The sequence below is a fragment of the Sphaerodactylus townsendi genome, linkage group LG02, assembly GCF_021028975.2.
Source record: "Sphaerodactylus townsendi isolate TG3544 linkage group LG02, MPM_Stown_v2.3, whole genome shotgun sequence".
Taxonomy (NCBI): Eukaryota; Metazoa; Chordata; class Lepidosauria; order Squamata; family Sphaerodactylidae; genus Sphaerodactylus; species Sphaerodactylus townsendi.
The window spans coordinates 35,425,273-35,445,369 of NC_059426.1; the positions used below are offsets into that span (position 1 = coordinate 35,425,273).

Here is a 20,097-nt window from a genome sequence, read left to right on the forward strand (position 1 = left end):
GAAGAGAGCACAGTAGAGTTGAAGAGAGCAAAGTAGTTGCTTTACTTTGAAGAGAGTTGCTTAACTTTGAAGAGAGCTGAGTAGTTGCTTTACTTTGGAGCTAAGTAGTTGGAGCTGAGTAGTTGAAGAGAGCAAAGAGCCATTAGGACTACCAGGAGGTGAAAATCTTTTGACAAATTCCATTGGAAAGCCTATGCATGATGATAATAGCATCCAAGCAAAGTGACCTCTCCAAAACCCTTGCACCCTTAATTCATGCCCTTCTCATTTACTTGGGATAATTTGGCAATAAATGACTTCAAATAGGGAGTCCCAGAAAAGTTTGGCTGTAAGGTATGATATTTCCATGTGTGTATGTATGTAGATGTGTTTTGCTGATAACATATCTTAGACTGGCTGCAGCCTAGATATCAATTTGACAGTAAGTCACATGTCATGAGCATCTGTAGCACCATCAGGTCCTTTGGTCCTGGATCATTTCAGTGTCCTGTCTCTGAATGATGTTGACAGGGCTCTGAAGGTTTCAAAGGCTACCACATTCAGGTTACATCCTTGTCCTTCCTGGTTAGTGAAATCACGTAGGGAGATTGCAGATGCTACTTTGTTGAGGACTGCATGTGTTGTACAGCTGAGGGGATTGGGCTGCCAACCTCCAGGGGGTGATTGGAGATCTCCTGGAATTACAACTGATATCCAACTGACATCCAATTACAACTGATTAGACCAACTGGAGAAAATGGCTGCTTTGGAAGATGAACTGTGGCATTCTCGTCCATTGAAGTCCTTCCCCCAACTCTCCCATTCTGAGCTGGCAACCCTATAAGAGGGCCAAGAGCTCTTTTCAGTCAGGGCAGTTTTGACTCTCCAGTCATGTAAGGGGAGGTCACCCTACCCCAGATCTTCCAAATCCAATGGGTGTATTTTCCAGCTTTGGTATATTCAATTGGATACCCAGATGTTTTTTTTTTGAAGGGGACATATGGGTGCCAAAACTGGGAAAATACACCCATTCTCCTATCTTCACCAGACGGCAAATATGCGTATCATGAGGACCACGTGTTGCATGCAGTATGAGCACCAAAACTGAATAACTGAAAAAGAACTTTTTTTATTAAAGGAGAAAAGGTACCTTGATCATATATCTAACATAACAACTGGTCTTGATCTGTGGATACTTAAATCTGGAGATGGACAAATGGATAAATAAGTCAGATTTTTCTACAAACCTGAGAAAAGCCCTAGATTTGCAGAAAAATCTTAAGAAAAAAAAACTGGGGAGTTAAAACCCACCAAAACAATAGAAGAACTATTCGTCGCTTTAAGGAAAAAATACCCACAACCACAACTATACTGTAAGCATTCAGTCCTTGGTTCCTGTCAGTAAATGGCTGAAGGTGGGGGCAGGACTTGCAAAGATTGTTTTGTCCTGTGAGGGAGGATTCATTGGGGAAAGACTGAACAGGGACCACCAGGCCCAGTAACTTTTTACCATGTAACTTCCATGACTTGCCCAGGCTCAAATGCTTGCATTGTTCAGCAGCAGCCGCTAAAAAAAAAGCCAGTATTATGTGATAGTTAGAGTCTAAGGCTAGGATCTTGGAGAAACAGGTTCAGGTCCCCAGTTTGGGCCGATCATATACTCTCAGCCTAACCTGTCTCAGAGCACTGTTGTAAAAGTAAAATGGAGGAGAGGAGAATAATGTAAGGCAACTGCACATATCAGGAGAATCAAAAAATAGTGCCATCTCCCATTACATGAATCATAGAACCATAGAATCACTGAGTTGGAAGAGACCCCAAAGGCCATCAAGTCCAACCCCCTGCAATGCAGGAACACACAATCAAAGCACTCCCTTTCGAGCATCAACATTTTAATAACTTAAAAGGCCTTTTAAAGGCCTACTGTTAAAAATCCTGAAAGAATGGGTATGAAAATAAGCAAAGCACCAGAGGACAAGACTACATCTAATAGACTGAAACAATAGGAGGGTAGAATTCAGTTTGCCACTAGGAGAAAATTCTTAACAGTGTGAACAGTCGGTTAATAGCTGCCCAGGGCCTCACTGGAAATTTTCAGTCAGAAGCGAAGATACTGTGTCAAGGATACTCTAGCTCAGTGGTTCCCAAACTTATTTGGCCTACCGCCCCCTTTCCAGAAAAAATATTACTTAGCGCCCCCGGAAATTAATTTTTTTAAAATTTTAATAGCAATTAAACAGAAAGATATATGTACCGGTATTAATGTTTCTACCTGTGGCCATCACCGCCCCTGGATTGCTGCAGCACCCACCAGGGGGCGGTAGTGCCCACTTTGGGAATCACTGCTCTAGCTTTAGATGTCTGGCACTGAGGAGGGGATTGAATTAGATGACCTCTAAGACTTCTTCCAACTCTAGGATTCTATTCCCCACCCCCCACTACCAAGATCAAGTTCTGCTTTGGGTGATACCATTTCTTGTATCCTGAGGGTATGAAATAATGTAACTGATTTTTTTTTTCAATTTTATCCAGCATTAATGTATGCAAGCATTTTTGGAAATGTATCAGCAATAATCCAAAGGCTGTATTCAGGGACCGCCCGGTATCACATGCAGATGTTGCGTGTGAAAGAGTTCATCCGCTTCCATCAGATTCCCAATCCTCTGCGGCAGCGGCTTGAAGAATACTTCCAGCATGCTTGGACCTACACAAATGGCATTGACATGAACATGGTATGTAATTCTGCTCTTGGCAACTGACAATGTATATTTGTAACAGAATAGACAAAAAAACACCAAATGTCTGACTTTCAATGTCTGCTTTTATTGCCCTGTATAATAGGGTGCATTATCTGTATCAAATTAACAACCAGTAATTAAGCAATCAAATGTGGGGTAGGTTCATAAAACTACTGCTTCCACATCCTGGGGAGGGGGGGGAGAGTGTTCAATGTTCATGAGATCATGGATTTGTGTGTAGGAATTAGACTGTATTGTTTGGAAGAAAGTTTTATACAAAGGTTGAATCCTATAAAACGGGAGCCGAGCTGTGATGGATAACTGGTCACTTTCCTTTCTCCCCTCTTCGTCTTCAGTTTTCTATGCTCCTGTCCCAAAAAACATGATTGTCCCATGGGTCAGTAACCCCCCACGAACACACTGGGGATCGTAGTGAGGAGTTGCAGTGATAGGAGAATTGGCAAAAAAACTGCCCTTCCTATCTTCCTCGAGCAGGAGCTGCTGCCATGAAAGGGAAAGCAGTTTCGGAGCCAAGCCAAATCCCTCTTGGCACAAACCACATGAGAAATGACATTGAAACTATTCACACAAATTAAATAGCTCGTCATAAACAATAACTGCCACTCCAGCGCTGAAAGGAAGGTAGGACCCAAAGGAGAAACAAAATGCATTGGACCAAATTGAAAGCAGATTCTGCTGGAGATCATTTCACACCTAAGGGAACCATTGCCCTTTTGGCGGCAAAGGTCTGCATCAGCAATGTGTAGATTTACACATGCACCCATTCTGTCACAAACTTCAAAAAAAAAGTTAAACCAGTGCCAAATGGTGCTGGGAAAGGAAGAGATGGAAGAAATGTGTTACAAAAGGCATGTCTGTTGTAAAAATGGTGGCTGTGCTTCTGGGTGCTTGCTCCAGCTTTCCCAGGCCCTTTCCGCACGGGCCAAAAACAGCACCCTGGAGACGGCAAAAACGCTGTCCCCAGGGAGCTGTTCGCATGGGGGGGGCAGCTGCTTTGCAGCCGCGCTGCCCTCGCTCCTCCCGCTGGCGGTGGCGCAGCAGCCTTTGTTTCCCAACCTCGCTCCCGGCGAGGGGTTTTCGGAAAACAGCGGCTTCCAAACACTGCCGTGCATCGCCGAGGCCTGGGGACATGCCCCCCCCCCAGCCCTGCGACTCCGGAGCGGTCGCGCAGGGAACAGGGGGCATGTCACCCAGCCCACCAGCGATGTGCCTTGAGGCCAGTCTCCAGGGAAGGTGAGTCGACCGGTAGTTTCTGGGACCGTTCGTGCGAACCCATGCGGAAACGGCCCCAGTGTGAAGCATTTTGAAGCTCAAAAAAACAAATTGGTTAAAGAGGGAGTATGTTGTCTAGCCACAGTAGCCATATGCGGAAATAAAACATGTTTTGAAAGGAGGCGGTCCAAAGCGAAATTAAATCAATAAGAAGATGTGCTGTAATCTTAACGAAGAGTTAGTTTATTAATTGTGAGGCTGCATCCAAAAGTCTGACCAAAACATTAATCCAGAAGTGGGGAGAAAGGTAGGAAAAGAAAAAGGTACCAATCCACACAGCAATTTTATAACACCAGCACTGAGTGTGCTAGACCCTAGTCCATTTGTGCTAGACCAAAAACCTCAAGGATGTGAACCAACCCAATTGCTTATAGATTTCAGTGATCCTGAATCAACAAGCTTGATCTCAGGAATCTTCTGATTGGAATAGGGTTGCCAGCTCTGGGTTGGGAGATACCTGGAGATTTCGGAGATGGATTTTGAGGAAACTGGGGTTTGAGGAGGAGAGGGACTTCAGTAGGGTATCATGCTGAGTTCACCTTCCAAAGCAGCCATTTTCTCCAGATGAACTGATCTCTGCTGTCTGGAAAATAAGTTGTAATAGCAAGATATCTCCCAACTACCAGTTCCAGGTTGGCAACCCTAGTCTGGAAGGACCGTAATTCATCAGTACACATAGGAACAGAGTTGCTGCTTGACAGAATAGTAAGCTTTGCATACAACCTATATATAATCAAGTGATATCTCTAGAACTCTGTACTGCATGATCTTAGCTGGAATAGGGTTCAGTCGGAATAAATATCCAATTACTGAGAACTTTGCTGGATAAAGCTCACAAGTTTCACCCAGAGTTGATGTGACCCATTCAATTATTTCTGAAGCTATTAAATGATATGAATGTCCCCAAGTATGCCCATCATCATCTTTCATTAACAGATATGACTTCTAGTTAATGTTGTCCACCTAAGCACTTCATGATGCAGGATATGCTGGAAAGTAGTCCTGAATGTGTAGTTTTATTATCTAACATTCTTGGAGTTGGGCTGTTAGGTTTGCATACAGAGATGCCGTGAAACTTTTGCTTTAAATTCAACATGCAACAGAAATAGTGACTTATTTTGTAGCGTTTTATTTGTCATGCCTGACTAAATTTGAGCCTTTTTAGTTTTTGGACAATACTGTAATTTAACAAATGCCTTTGATACTCCTTCAAATATTTGTACATATATACCTTAGTAAGAGACTGATATAGCAATTGTCTTGTGTATGTTGTACTTATGAAAGATTTGTCTCTTTCCTGTCTGCTTCATATCTTAATACATGGAATAACACCATCCACTGGTAAGAGCAGGAGGTATTTATATCCAATTTTAATTCCAGTTGGGTTTAAAAATGCTTTTTAATGCTTTCTAAGTTATAATTTCATTTTGCATGATAATGGGATACATAACAAAGAAAATAAACAGCCAGTCACCGTAGTAGTAGTAGTAGTAGTAGTAGTAGTAGTAGTAGTAGTAGTAGTAGTAGTAGTAGTAGTAAAGATAAGAGAACTGAAATGGTGTAAAATGACAGTATTTCTTTAAGGTCTTTTAGCCATGGTTTGAGCCCACATGTCTGGTCACTCTTCTCTGCCCAAAAAAGGTCCTGTGCATTTGGTGTAGCTGTTCTTTAGAAGCGTTAAGTTTGGATGAAGTTCTCCTGCCAGTGGCTCTTTGTTTCCGTTTCTGTTGGTGCTCTTTTTTTCATTCACAATATATGTGTTCTAGTCGCCAAGAACCAATCATGGTTTGTTGACCAAAGCTCAAAACCATGTGCATCTGTAGCTCAAAACCATGGGGTGAGTTTGCATGTTGCTTTGACTCGCTTGACTGTGCATGGTGGTCAGCTGGCAGCTGGCAGCTCCTGCTGTTTGCTTAAATATTGCAAGGTCTCTTTTGCCAATTTCAAGTCTTTAGGCAGCAGTGAAGTCCCAAGTGATAACTGGTGTAGCCATAAAAAAACAGATGCATTACTCTGTTATATACATAATTAATTCAATGAAGGCTGTTTGTGAAAGCAATACACTCTTGAAATCGGAACAATGATAACAGAAAATAAAACAAGCAGTTTTTCACCTCAGGAAAAAAATCAAGTGCTTAGATAAATACATCTTTTGAAAAAGAAAGCTTGAGGAGTCTTATTATTCTTCATTGAAAGGGAGAAAATAACGCTCCTCTGTAACTATTTTGAATGGAAAACAGAATAGAAATCTTGCTGTTCTGTGTGTTGAGATATGCTTAGAATTCAATTAAGCTGTTCAGTTCTTTTCCTTTTGTTCACCTCTCCATTCTTTTCATCCAAATATTTCATTGTATAATATTATTTTGTTAAAACTATATTACTGATGATTATGTTTGAATAAACAGGTTTTGGTAGTTTAGTTTAATCTGGATTAGAATCTTGACCCTGTCATAAAATGGACATCATTGAAATATGACCTACATTCTAAGTGCTGGTTATAATGAAGGTCTGAAAATCAGCAAGGGGGAAGGCCAAGAATCAAGGACACTTTAAACAATGAAGGTCTATTGACTTAGTTATGCTGCTGAAGAGGTCAAGAATCAGGGTTCTCTTCTTCTCATGTGTGCTGTTGTTTTTAGAATCTGGCTTTTGTGTCCCTATTTTCATTTGCCAGTGGTGAACTTAGGTAATTTTAGATGCTGAACTTGATGGTCTCGGGGGACATCATTCATATCAGATGTTCTGAGAACTACAGTTCGGGGAACACATTACAGGAAAATTAGAGCTAGAAAGATCCAGGTGGCCTGGATCTCTTACATCTCTGGTAGTGATGGTAAGAGAACTTCTATTAATTTCTCCTCTTAAGTCTTCTTTACCCATCTTCTCCCTAAGCACGCCTACGTTCCTGCTGGGTGATCTTGGGCTAGTCACAGTTCTTCGGAAGTCTCTCAGCCCCACCTACCTCACAAGGTGTCTGTTGTGGGGAGAGGAAGGGAAAGGAGCTTGAAGGCCACCTTTAGTCTCTTTACAGGAAAGAAAGAAGGGTATAAATTTAAACTACTACGCCTCCTAAAATCCAGCACTCTGTTTGTTTTCTTCTTTTGAGAAATTTGGAGTCTGTTTGGAATCAATTCTGTTTTGGTCAAAAGAGAATTTTGAAGAGAGGGAGGGCAGGAAGGGGTGTTCTGCAAAAATATATATATATCAGAATTTCATGCTGCAGGTGGTTAGAGCCAGGCAGTGGTTCCCCAAACCTTTCTATCCTCCTTCTAGAATGTGTTAAAAAAAATTCAGGGGTTGAATTTCAGAAGAGCTCATAAAGTACTGTCATGTAGTATATCAGGAAACTACAAAGATAAATCAAAAATCAAGTACCTAAAAGATTGTGAAAACCTCCCTGGGATTTTGAACCAATATAAAGAATATTTATTATGAGGAAATCTTACATTCTGTCATTAGTCAGTCAAAATGAAAAAAAAACCAGTCAGTGCCACTGAATTTCAGAGGACATTCATTTAGCATTTCATATGAAATGTTTTCAAGTACTATATTCAGCAGAGTCTATGAGCCATGATTAAATTTCCTTATATTTTTAATCCATTTTAGGAAGTAGACATCTCAAATATAGAATTGTGCTGCTTTCAGAGCAACTATAAGATTTCAGTAATATTATGATTTTTGAAAGATAAGAGTTCATAGGGTTGAATCATGCAATGGATTTCTTCTAGTGGGAGAGGGACAATTTTCTCCAATTCTTCCCTTCTGCTGCACACCTCCAAGTCAACTCTTACACTGTTCCTGGGAATCCCCTACCCCCAAGAAACAGTATTTCAGGGATTGTTTCAAGTAATAACGTAATGGAGAGTGGAAAGAAATTCCCATTTCACTAACGCAAATTCCTTCCATCACTGAAAATTATCTCTAAATCCAGCATACCTAAGCTTTAGACATTTATTCAGCAAATTCTCACAATTCTTACTACATTTTTGATACCAGTTCCAAAATGTATTTAGTGATATGGAATCTTAACATATATATTTATTTACACATCCTTCAGAGCTTTTTGTGCCCCTTTAGAATAATAAGGAATTGACACATGCTTATGTCTAGGTCTGATTCTTATTGTCAAGGAAACCAAGTCTCAAGGGGAGTGTCTATGGGATTGCTAACATTGTTTGTTCCACTGGAGAACTATAACAAGACAAAGATGATTGTCTTTACATTTATTTAGTTATTTTTATATGCCACCCTTCCCCTCATGGGCTCAGAACAGCTTACAAATTTATGTTTTTATGTATTAAAATATATTAAAACTCCACCTATCTCTTATGGCAATTAGATTATCACACACAGGCAGACAAAGACAAACAAGAATCAACCATAATAACAAGGAAGAAGGTCAGTAATGGAAAAACCGTAGTAGCCTCAACCATACACCTGGTGGAACAGCTCTGCCTTGCAGGCCCTGTGAAACTGCATCAGATCCTGCATGACTGGAGTTTCATTAATCAGAGCATTCCCACCAGGTTGGGGCCAAAGTAGAAAAGACCCTGACCCTGGTTGAGGCTAACCAGATATCTTTCGAGCCAGAGATCACTAGGAGATTTTCACTCACTGATTGCAGTACTTGGTGGACATACCAGGAGAGATGGTCCCACACATACACTGGCCCCAGACCATTCAGATGAGTACCAGAACCTTCCACTTGACCTAGTACTCCACCCAGAGCCAATGCAGCTGGCAGAGCACCAGTTGAATGTGTGCCTACCATGGGTCCCTATAAAGACCCATATTGCTGCATTCTGCACCAGTTGAAGGTTCTGGAGGAGGCCCAAGGGTAGCCCTGCATGGAGCAATTTGCAATAGTCCAATCTAGAGGTCACTGTTGGATGGATCACTATGGCTAGGTCAGCTGTGGACATGAAGGGTGACAATTGCCTTATCTGGCCAAGGTGGCAAAAAGCCAGGTGAGCCATGTATATAACTTGAACTTCCAAGGAACCCACCCAGACCCTTGGTGGTTGGTGCAGAAATCCGCTGCATGTCTTCAAGAGTTGACAATTGGAAACTCTTTCCCAGCCCAGCCACAGGGCTATCTTTACCGGATTCAACTTCAGCCTGCACTCTTTTAGCTAGTTCACCACAACCCTCAAACAGCTGGCCAACACATCTGGGGCAGCATCTGGATGACCATCCATCAACAGATATAGCTGGGTGTCATAGCATCCTGGTGACAACCGAGTCCAAACCTCCAGACCAACCTGGCAAGAGGATGCATATAGATGTTAAATAAAATCAGAGAAAGAATCACCCCTTGTGAGACTCCACACACCAAAGAATTACAAATGGTCACTGATTGCTACGCTCTGACCCCAACTCTGGAGAAATAAGCACAGCCACTGCAAAGCTGACTCACAAATCTCAGCATCAGCGAGATGGTCGACCAAGATGTCATGGGTGAGCAAGTCAAATGCTGTTGTCATGTCTAATAACAACAACAATGCCAACCTTCCTTAATCCAGGTGTCTCCAGAGGTCAGCTGTGAGGACAGTCATCTCCATCCCATGACCAGTGCAAAAACCAGATTGGATTGGGCCCAAGAAAATTGCTTTCTGTAGAAAAGACTGGAGCTGCTCTGCAGCCCCTCTCTCAACTATCTTACCCAGGAAGGAAAGGTGGGATAGTGGGCATTAGTTTGAAGAACCTAAAGAATCCAATGATGACTTTTTAAAGAGCAACCTCATTATCACCTCTCTCAGTCCCTCAGGGAAGGTCTTTGTATGTAGCGAGAGATTGATGATATTCGCTAAGGGAATCCGCACCACATCCCCACTGTCTTTCACCAGCCAGGTTGGGCACAGATCCAAGAGGCAAGTGGTGGACTTCACAGCCCTCAGGACTCTGTTGACATTGTCTTGGGAGAATTGGCTGGTTCAGTACAGGACCCAAAGACAGCCAATGGGCCTCAAGCTTAGTCACTGCTTCTAAGGTAGTGGGGAGGTATTGGTGGAATGATAAGATTTCATCTGCCAAAAAACTCTCAAAAGTCTTGCAGCTAGGGGCCAAATTGCTACCACTTTGTAGTAGTAATTGTCAAATCACCCAAAACAGTTGAGCTAGACTTGAGCTTGTGGATGTGATGTTTGCTGCAAAACAATTTTCATCTCATAGGCTTTCATAAGCATAAGATGTTCTTACCACCTCGTCCCAGGTGCTCGTCATGAGTATTTGACTGCTTCACCATCACAGAAGATAAACAGAGATGGAATTCATGGGTGCTTCTATAATGAGGCAGGTCTGCCAAATTCCACAGCCACCAAAACTTTTGGATAGATATTTAGGGTGAGCCCAGCTATAGCCTGTTGAAGAATCTACTTTCATCATCGTCATCAAATCGGCAACAAATGGTCTCCAGCATTTCTGGTCTTGGGCGAGTGTTTCAGCCTCTTCCCATGCAATATTCAGTGCCGTCAGGTCTTGCTCGAATGTTCTCCTCCAGGTGTTTTGCGGGCATCCTCACTGTCTTTTGGCATCAGGAGTTATCAATCTCATTCCCGTCTTTGAGATCCAACCATTCTTCATGCAAAGGACGTGGCCAGCCAGTCAAAGTCTTCTGTGTGCAGCGGTGGTATGGAGTTAGCTTCAAGATTAAGAAAACATGAAAGTCGTTATTAAACAAAAGGCTCCACAATTCTCTTTCAAGATGGGATTTATGAAAAATATATTTGTTCAGGAACACAGCATGGGCTTTATTGTAGTGCAGAGAGGGTAAATATGACTTGGTGGATGAGTCTCAAGACTCAACCAGGTGATAGCCATAACTGGATTTAATGTTTTAAATTATGTACCTCAGGTACATAATAAAAAGGGTAGAAGGAAAGGGGAAAAATCTCATTTTAAAATAAAGTTATTAGGGACACACAAGAGTACATTTTTCTAAAACACTACATTTGGTAGAAACTGAAGGTATTTTATAACTGATCTGAAAACCTGTATTCATGAAGTGTATTTCTTGGAAGTAATCCCAATGATGTCTCAGATATTTTTTTTAAAAACTGCCTTCAGGCAGTATAAAATGGTCATCTGTTTCTAATGAGTGAAACAGTCAGCTACTCTTAATGACTAAGCATATCTAAGATTAGCCAGTTTTTGGAGGGAGAAAAGCTGTCACAGGCCTACATAAAATAATGTCATCCTTGACATTATTTTCTATCCAATTTTTTCCATTTAATTAATGCTTGCAATTTGTGATCACACACACAGGACCACAGTTCAAGATTGATTTCCCTAGCACTCATGACCAAGGTATGCAATGAGAAATGTTTTTTTTTAAAAAAACACACACACAATTTTTCAGCTTTTACAATGAATCTTAGGCTGTTTCCGCATGGCCACGATCGGGGGGTGCGTTGGCGTACATGATGCCGATGCACCCCCCCCCCCCCCGGGACCGTTTGCACGAACGGTCCCGGTCACCCGAACGCCTTACCTTCCCTCTGACCTTCCGGCACATCGTCCAGGCCAGGGGACACGCCCCCCTGCCCTGCGCAACAGCTCTGGAGTCGCAGGGCAGGGGGCTATGTCTCCAGGCCTGGGCAACGCGCCGGAAGGCCGGAGGGAAGGGAAGGCGTTCAGGAAAGGGGGGAAATGGCGCTTTCCAGCCGCTGCCGTTCGCACGGCAGCGGTTGGAAGCCGCTGTTTCTGAAAAACCTCGCCCAGGAAGCGAGGTTCAGAAACAGTGGCTTCGCGCCTCTCGGGGGTTGCATGGCCACCGCTGCTGCAATGCGGCGGCGGCCATGCAACCCCCTCCCCAGGGACGCTGTTTCTAGTGTCCCTGGGTCGCTGTATTCCGCCCGTGCGGAAATAGCCTTAAAGAGCATTTACTTCATTTATACCCCAGCTTTCTTCCCAAATGGGAACCCAAAGCAGCTCACACTGCTGTCCTGCCTAAGAGGGCTATGGGTAGAGATATGAGTGGAGCCTGTATGCCAGTTGCAGCATCATGTAAAGAAGCTGGCAGCCTCTAGGGGGGACTTGGGAACCCCTATCAGATCTACGAACTCATTCAGTGCAGGACCCTGGATTTTGCTACTCAGAAACCCCCATTGAAATGGATGCGGGTATCTGGCCTGTGTGAAGCCAGTTCTAATCCCTTGCATACTTGACCAAACCAAACCTTTATTCCCTCAAATGCCTCCCTGCCTGTTCCCATGGCTGCAGAGGCAGGAAAGTGAAAAAAAGAACACAAAAGCCTTGCCTAAGGTCAGGGCAGAGATAGAAAGCCATCTGCTCATTCCGCCCGCCCCCCCCCCCTTCCTAAGGAGGCGCCAGAGGTGCTCCTATTGATCTACACTTGCCAGCAGGAAATGAACTAGAGTCCTAGAAGGGAAAAGGGGGTCTGTTGGCTAACTCTCTCAATTCCCTCACAAGTCCCTAACCTGCAATTTCTTTCAGGAGGCTCTATTCCTACCTTTTTATCAGCTCTTGAGTCCTATGCACATATACTGTAGAGGCCTGAGTCCTTTCCTTCACCTAATTACCTAACCTAGCTACCTAACTAATCTCCTGTCAATTTTACGTGTTTTCCTGTCACTTCCCCAAGCCCTATCTGAAACAATGGCAGATTTTCCCTCCATTCTCCTATCCCTCTCCCAAAGGTTCCACGGTTTCTCATAGGCTGATACCACTTGGCATTTGTTTACTACTTCTGTAGTAGGACTGCCTGGAGGGCAAAACTAGAGGCTGTTTACCACAATGAGATGGGGTGAAAAAGCTGACTAGATCTCACTATGTAGTGATGCAAATAAAGGTAAATGCATGATGTATGATTGACCTTACAGGAAGCAGAGGGTATAATTAGCAATTTTGGAGTTCATGGTGGAAAAACCTGGTACGTATGTACATTTTTGGGTCACAGCCCATATCCAGGTTCAGAAGTTCATGTGTCTCCAGAAAGATAAAGTGATCGAGATATGATACTTCCTACTTCGCATCAAGGGAAGGGGCAACTCTGCATCTACAATGTATTGAAGTAAACAAAACAGCTTTTGTGGACATTAAATACTTAAAATAACTTATCCTTTTGTTCTAAGTAGAAGAGAATATGAATGAAATCCAGAATGCAGATAACAGTTAGTTACTATGCTATATTTGCATAGGGCTCTGACACTATGATGGTATACCAACAGATGGTATACCAACTGACTCTATGATGGTATACCAACTGTGATGGTATAATTTTGGACAGTGCTACTAAGCATGTATTGGGAAAATAAGTTCCATTGAACTATGTGGGACTAAGTCTGAAGTAAACAAGCATGGTAAACACACATGGTAATGTTTGTTTACTTCAAACTCAGTCCCACATAGTTCACAGAACACGTGACCCAAAGAGTAAAGAATAAGTGACCAAGAATGGGACCCAAATTACCATAAGCAGACCAAAGTTTGAGGAATAGGACTTTCTCACCTTGGCTCTCTCAGTGCAGCTTGCTGAGCGTCCTGAAATTCAGCTCTCAGAGGTTAGATTGGTCCATGAACACCTGTAGGGAGCAAACTGAGGGAGAATCAGCAAAAATTGCCATTACCACCTGCCAATGGAAATCCCATTCCACTAGTGTAACTGCTTTTATATGGACAGCTGTGATTCAGTGGTGGAGCATCTGGTTGCCATGCAGAAGGTCCCAGGTTCGATCCCAGGCATGTCCGGTTAAAAGGAGCAGGCAACAGGAAATATGCAAAACCTCTGCCTGAGACTCTGGAGTGTTACTGCCAGTCTGAGTAGACAATATTGACTTTGATGGACCAAGGATTTGATTCAGTGTAAGGCAGCATCATGCGTATGTGTGTTTGGATTCAGCCTCGTGAAACTTCATAAAATACATCGTTCCTTAACATTCAAGCTGGTGTATCTGTCTGCAGTGACTTCAGTAAAACACTGGTGAAACATTTATGATGCCAAGCTTTCATTAGCATGGCTTATCCATTACTCAGAAAAATCGCTCATGTAAGCAGAACCGTGATTATTTATTGTGACTTCTGTCTTGTAAGTGTAGCTAACCTGTTAAGTACTTTTTATTTTGATGTTATTTTTTGCTTGTGGCTAGCTTCTCCACAAATGTGTGTGCTTGTGTGAGTGGCCTGAGCAGCAGTGCCATCGAGGGTAGATGGGGAGGCATGTAGCTCCACCCTTTGTGCCTCAGACCACATCAGGGTCTTGCCTATGATGGCCAACTTGTTGACATTACACACACAGGGTCTAACCTGGTGATATGTTGGGAGCTCTAAGTACAAAGCTCCCATGGTTTTTTGAGGGGAGGGAGGAAACTCAACAGCTATATACAAGGCCCTGCCTCAGGCCCCTTCCGCACGTGCAGAATAATGCACATTCAATTCACTTTCACAACTGTTTGAAAGTGGATTTTGCTATTCCGCACAGTAAAATCCTGCTTCGAAGTACATTGAAAGGGGATTGAAAGTGCATTATTCTGCATGTGCGGAAGGGCCCCCAGACTGGAACAGGAGCACAAGGGGAGAATATCTTCCCTCCTATGCTATTTCCCCAATCCAAAATGACCCCAAGAAACTGTTGAAACTTAGCTATACTTGTTAGATCTTGGGAGACTGTTGTTGTAAACATTTAAAGGAGCAAATATTTTGGCAATGCTGAAGGCATAATTTATTTTGCTTTTAAAAGGGTGACAAAGCATTGTAAAGTAATGGGTAAGTAATCACAACAAATGTGTTTAAAATACATGACTTTGTAAAATGTAGGGTTAGTTTCAGACTAAATTTTCCAGCTGCAGAGCAGAACTTTCCTGCTTCACCTCCAAGCGCTGCAGTCTACTGTTCTTCGTGAAATGTTGTTCCTAAGTGATAGGGGAGCCAGGAGATCAGCACAATGAGGGGTGGGCTGCAGCGGGATAGAGGGTTCAATGGAAATTGCTAATTTAATCCGGATCCAATTGTTAATTTATTAAAGGCTGAGAAGTAGAGAATTCTGCCTTCCCCTCCTGATATCTGAAATGGCACTTCCAATTGGTCAACTTTTTATGTATGGAAGTTACAATGGAGTTCGTTGTTATTCATCATTGTATTGCTTCCTTTCACCCATAGAAACGTCAGACTCTACTGAAAATTTAGAAACTTCATTTCTCAAATCATAGCTTGGCTTTGGTGAAGTGATAATCTCATGTCAAAAACAGCATCATCCATTTTCTTGTTTCTCCTGCCACTGTTGTTAAGAATGGGAGAAATGAGTTCATGCAGATGTTTATACTATGCTATGAAACATAAGCAGCTGCACAGACCTTTATTGTGCTGATGTAAAACAAAATAATTCAGCATTGAAGAGGTACTTAGAATATGCATACATTATGCTTACATGGTCAGTGTGTATTAAAATTATCTTTGTAGGTTTGAATGGGTTAGATCCAAGCAGCTTTTTCCCATGGGTACAAGGAGAAGGAGGAATCATGCCTGATTCCCTACTTCACTGCAGACCCATTTGAGTGGCTTTTTGTCAACATGGGTCCCACAAATTCTTGCTTCCTTCTTGAATGGTTAAAAAACAGGCAGGATTCAACACACTGTAACACTTGCTGTTACATTCGTGGATAAATAGACCTAAACTAGAGAATTAGGCCAGTCTGGGGCCATTGACATTATACACTAGACTGGAGTTGACTCAGAATACGGTTTCACTGTGATCTGTCAGATATTTATTTTATTGTTGGCTCTACAAAATCAATTTCTGTCTTCAGGGATTCTGTTCTTAAATACTCAAGTTCAACATAGCTTATCACACTCATAACATTGAAGGTGAACTGGGTTATTAAGTGGAAAGGAAAGAAAGACTAAGCAGTTTATTCAGGGCCATTCAATCATTGGCTCAAATGGAGCTAGAATTTGCTTATCAAGGCCCTCTGGACCACAGTGGCTGTTGCGAAAGCCAGAAGGCAATCCAGTAGCAGGATTCCTTTGCCCAGTGATGTTAGTGAGATTCTTTATGCAAGTAAAGCCAAACAGAAGATGGATAAAGTTCCACATTCACAACTGGCTTCTGATTAAACCTTTTTTTATCCATGAAATAGCCTTACAAAATAACCCTCCAATTTCTTGGTTACACACTCCATGGTGACCAAAAGATCTGCAGAACATTTCAAGACAGTGAGTGTCCATGTGGTTCTCCAGACTCACCTATCTCCTTTACTAACCAGCCATAAAACGAATAGAAGAAATCCACAGCTATGCTTGTGAATGGTGAGCCCATCTTCTAACATGGCAAGCCTGTTTATGATAAGCTCAAAATGAGAACAGTCAGAGACTTGTGCCAGGTTGTAGAGTTGCTGAGAGTCAACAAGACTTCTCACTGCTTTGGATATCCTCAGTTGTAGTCCGGTTTGCCCTGTAGTTGTGCTAAACTCTCACCTTGTTTCCATCAGGTCTTAAAGGGATTTCCAGAATGTTTACAAGCTGATATTTGTCTTCACCTCAACCAAAGCTTACTCCAGAACTGCAAAGCTTTCCATGGGGCCAGTAAAGGCTGCCTCCGAGCTTTGGCTATGAAGTTTAAGACGACACATGCACCTCCTGGGGATACGCTTGTGCACTGTGGTGATGTTCTTACAGCACTTTATTTCCTGTCCCGAGGCTCCATTGAAATCCTCAAGAATGACATGGTTGTAGCAATTCTTGGTAAGCATTCCTTGGACATGTCATAAAACTGGAAAAGCAAGTCTGATCATACAGTTACCACTGTTTTTCGGTAAGAGGAAATAATGGGTTGCATCCAACCAGCTTTTCTACGAGTCAGCTGAGATGGAGGGGATCACCTGTGATCACCAAAACGACTCTGCTGGCAATCATGGGATCTGCATAGACAAAAGGCATGGGTTGTAATAAGGAGGAATATTGGGTGAGATTGAATTAATAAGTGGTCTGGACCCAACCCATTGCCAATGTCCCCAAAATGTAGGCAAACAATATCGACATATTTATTAAGTACGTGTAGACTGAAAGAGGTGCATAGCAAAGAAAGATAAGACATTATCTAGCAAAGTTAAATATTTACCTGCTCTTAACCACTACAGGAGCAGCAGTGGCATAGGAGGTTAAGAGCTCATGTATCTAATCTGGAGGAACCGGGTTTGATTCCCAGCTCTGCCGCCTGAGCTGTGGAGGCTTATCTGGGGAATTCAGATTAGCCTGTACACTCCCACACACACCAGCTGGGTGACCTTGGGCTAGTCACAGTTCTTCTGAGCTCTCTCAGACCCACCTACCTCACAGGGTGTTTGTTGTGAGGGGGGAAGGGCAAGGAGATTGTAAGCCCCTTTAAGTCTCCTGCAGGAAAGAAAGGGGGGATATAAATCCAAACTCCTCCTCCTCCTCCTCCTCCTCCTCTTCTTCTTCTTCTTCTTCTTCTTCTTCTTCTTCTTCTTCTTCTTCTTCTTCTTCTTCTTCTTCTTCTTCTTCTTCTTCTTCTTCTTCTTCTTCTTCTTCTTCCAAACACCATGCTGGGTCTCAACTACTGGATCTGGACATTATTTTAGAAAACTGTGTGGTAGTCCTTTTCATGTGGAGGAAGGGAATGTGTATATATCTTTAACCTCTTCTGCGTATGTATTTCTTGTAGGCAAAAATGATATTTTTGGAGAGATGGTGCATCTGTATGCAAAACCAGGGAAGTCCAATGCAGATGTGAGAGCTTTAACCTACTGCGATTTGCATAAGATTCAACGAGAAGACCTATTGGAGGTTTTGGATATGTATCCTGAATTTTCGGACCTGTTCCTCACCAATCTAGAGCTCACTTTCAACCTGAGACATGAGAATCCTAAAGTAAGAGTTATTTTGTTGTTGTTGTTTGATTCATGTTCTGTTAGCTTGAAGTCATATGGATGGATTGCAAGGTCATTTTCTGCTGACAGAAGGGTTTTCCACGAACTAATTTTAGCTAATTCCCTCCTTCACACTACAGGTCCCCCTACAATTCAGTACCCGCACCATTCCCAAGTGTTCCAAATCCCCCAAAACTAGCATTTCAGTGAGCTTGGTGGGCTGTAGGGGGAGCAGGGAGGAAAGTTTCTTCAGTCAACACAGTTCTGTTAACAGTAGTCTGAATAAAAAGATAAACGGTTACGTGAAGTATCATTTTCAGAATTTCCCATCACCGGTGAATTGAAATGATTAATAAAATTAAGATGAGAACTAAAGTTCACATCACTCTCCATAGGACAAAAACCATCTTGCTGATGTGGAGTTTTAGTGCCTATCTCAGGAATAAGCAACCCAAAGGAAGGAGGTGTGGCAGCTGGCTGAGGGCAGGAAACTGCTCACCAGCTTCAGCTCTGTCCATGTTGTTCCTTAAATATGAAGTGGAAACTTCATATTTGTTTAAACTTCAAAAAAATATGTGAGACCTCCTCCAATGGGAGATGATTGCTATGGGGCTCAAAGAATGCCTGAGCACTGTCGCCTCCTTACCTCTCTCAAGTGGCCCTTGTGTTTTGACGTGTGTTGACCTTTAGCTTCAGTGGGGTGCTAGTGGGGTTCCCTGGTGAATGGGTCTTTCCATCCCTCCCCTTCTCTGGAGCTCAGGCTACATTAATCCCCTGGCCAAAGGAGAATCACTTACTGCATGAAGCCTTGTCATGGTCTGCAGTAAAGCACCTGAACAGAAGTCCAAATTATTTATTATGTTTGGACTGCACCTTTCCACTACAATAAGTCCCCTGTGAGAAATCCATTCCTGCATTCAGATTGAGTGGGATGAATGCTTATTTGTTTGTTTGTTTGTTTAATGCCATCAAGTCATAGCTAACTCATGGCAACCCCTTGGGGTTTTCAAGCCAAGAGATACTTGAAGGTAGCGTGTCATTGCCTGCCTCCACATCACTCCCCTATTAGTCTTTGGCGATCTCCCATCCAAATACAACCCAGGGTCAGGCAGGGTCATCCAGCAAGCCTCCATGGTGCGAATGGGGATTTGATTCTGGGTTTCCCAGGTTCCCTGAACGACTACACCGCGCTAGCTCACTGAATGTTTTACCCCTACATAGTGCTTCTTTGTACACCAAAAAGAGCACGTTTAGAGGAGTATTTTAAATGGGAAGTATTCACAATCAGTTCCCCTCCTCCATTTTTTAAAAATGATACAAACTCAGCAGCGCTTACTTTTTGTCTGTTTCAGCAAAAGATTTTCAGTGACTCCTTGCTGTTTTGGGGGACTTCAGGGCTTTTATATCCTGATCTATCAATGCCCTTGAAATTTTTCATCAAAGGAATTAGTCAAAGAACGTGGGGGGGGGGACCAATTTCTACTGTGGAAATAATGTTTTAATTCTGCTAAATCAAAGAAGGAAGTGCTAGAGTAGTAAATCAACTAAGTCTGTAATTTGCCAGCCTTATTGTTATGCAATGCAATTTTTACTGTGTAATTAAACATCATAGCTAATTATACCCATCTACTGCATTCATGCCTGCATTAATACACATTCCATAAGGGAAACGTTTTTCACATTTTTGCTGCACTTTACTTTTTTAAATGAAAATTGCTTTTAAAAAAATCATTTCATTCTGATGTAGCAAAACAGTACACTTGGACTATCACCCTCAGATAGATATAAACTGCTGTGATTACTTGTTTGGTCCACGAGTGTCCCAGTCTTAAATCAGTCTCCATTTAATCTAGATAAATTCATCCTTCATGGATGTTCTGGCCCTAACGTAGTTGCACTGGAGAGCAACTAATCATATAGCCTCCTTCTGGCCTCAGATACAGATGGGGGTGTAGCATCATAAGATGCATCTATCCTGCTTAATGAAGCTCAGATGACCAGGATGATGGGGGTGGGGGTGGGGGTGGACATCCACAAAGACTCAATAGAGTTCAATAGAGATGGATTTTGTGTACTCAGATAGCTGCTCATGTGAACAGATTGCATTTTGAATCAGAGCGTCACTATGGGGTGGATCCAGCAACTTGCTTGTGCAAGGATTGCAGGTATGTGGGGAAGGGCTGCAGTTTTGCTCTGATTTTCCCTCCCCCAGAAGCATAGGAAAGTTGATTCCTGGGGTTGTGAGA

General features: G+C 42.6%; 1 protein-coding gene across 11 annotated transcripts in view; it reads left to right on the plus strand.

The window, feature by feature from the left end:
- Window positions 1-20,097, plus strand: part of KCNH7 (potassium voltage-gated channel subfamily H member 7) — a 357,945-nt gene that overhangs the window by 307,285 nt on the left and 30,563 nt on the right. For 5 of the 11 annotated variants that reach the window (XM_048485322.1, XM_048485325.1, XM_048485323.1 and 2 more), the window contains 3 exons: window positions 2,512-2,712; window positions 16,452-16,706; window positions 17,647-17,852. In XM_048485322.1, the coding sequence (XP_048341279.1) occupies window positions 2,512-2,712; window positions 16,452-16,706; window positions 17,647-17,852 (662 nt within the window). The remainder of the gene's footprint in view (window positions 1-2,511; window positions 2,713-16,451; window positions 16,707-17,646; window positions 17,853-20,097) is intronic. The other 6 variants (XM_048485320.1, XM_048485324.1, XM_048485331.1 and 3 more) reach the window with 3 other exon arrangements.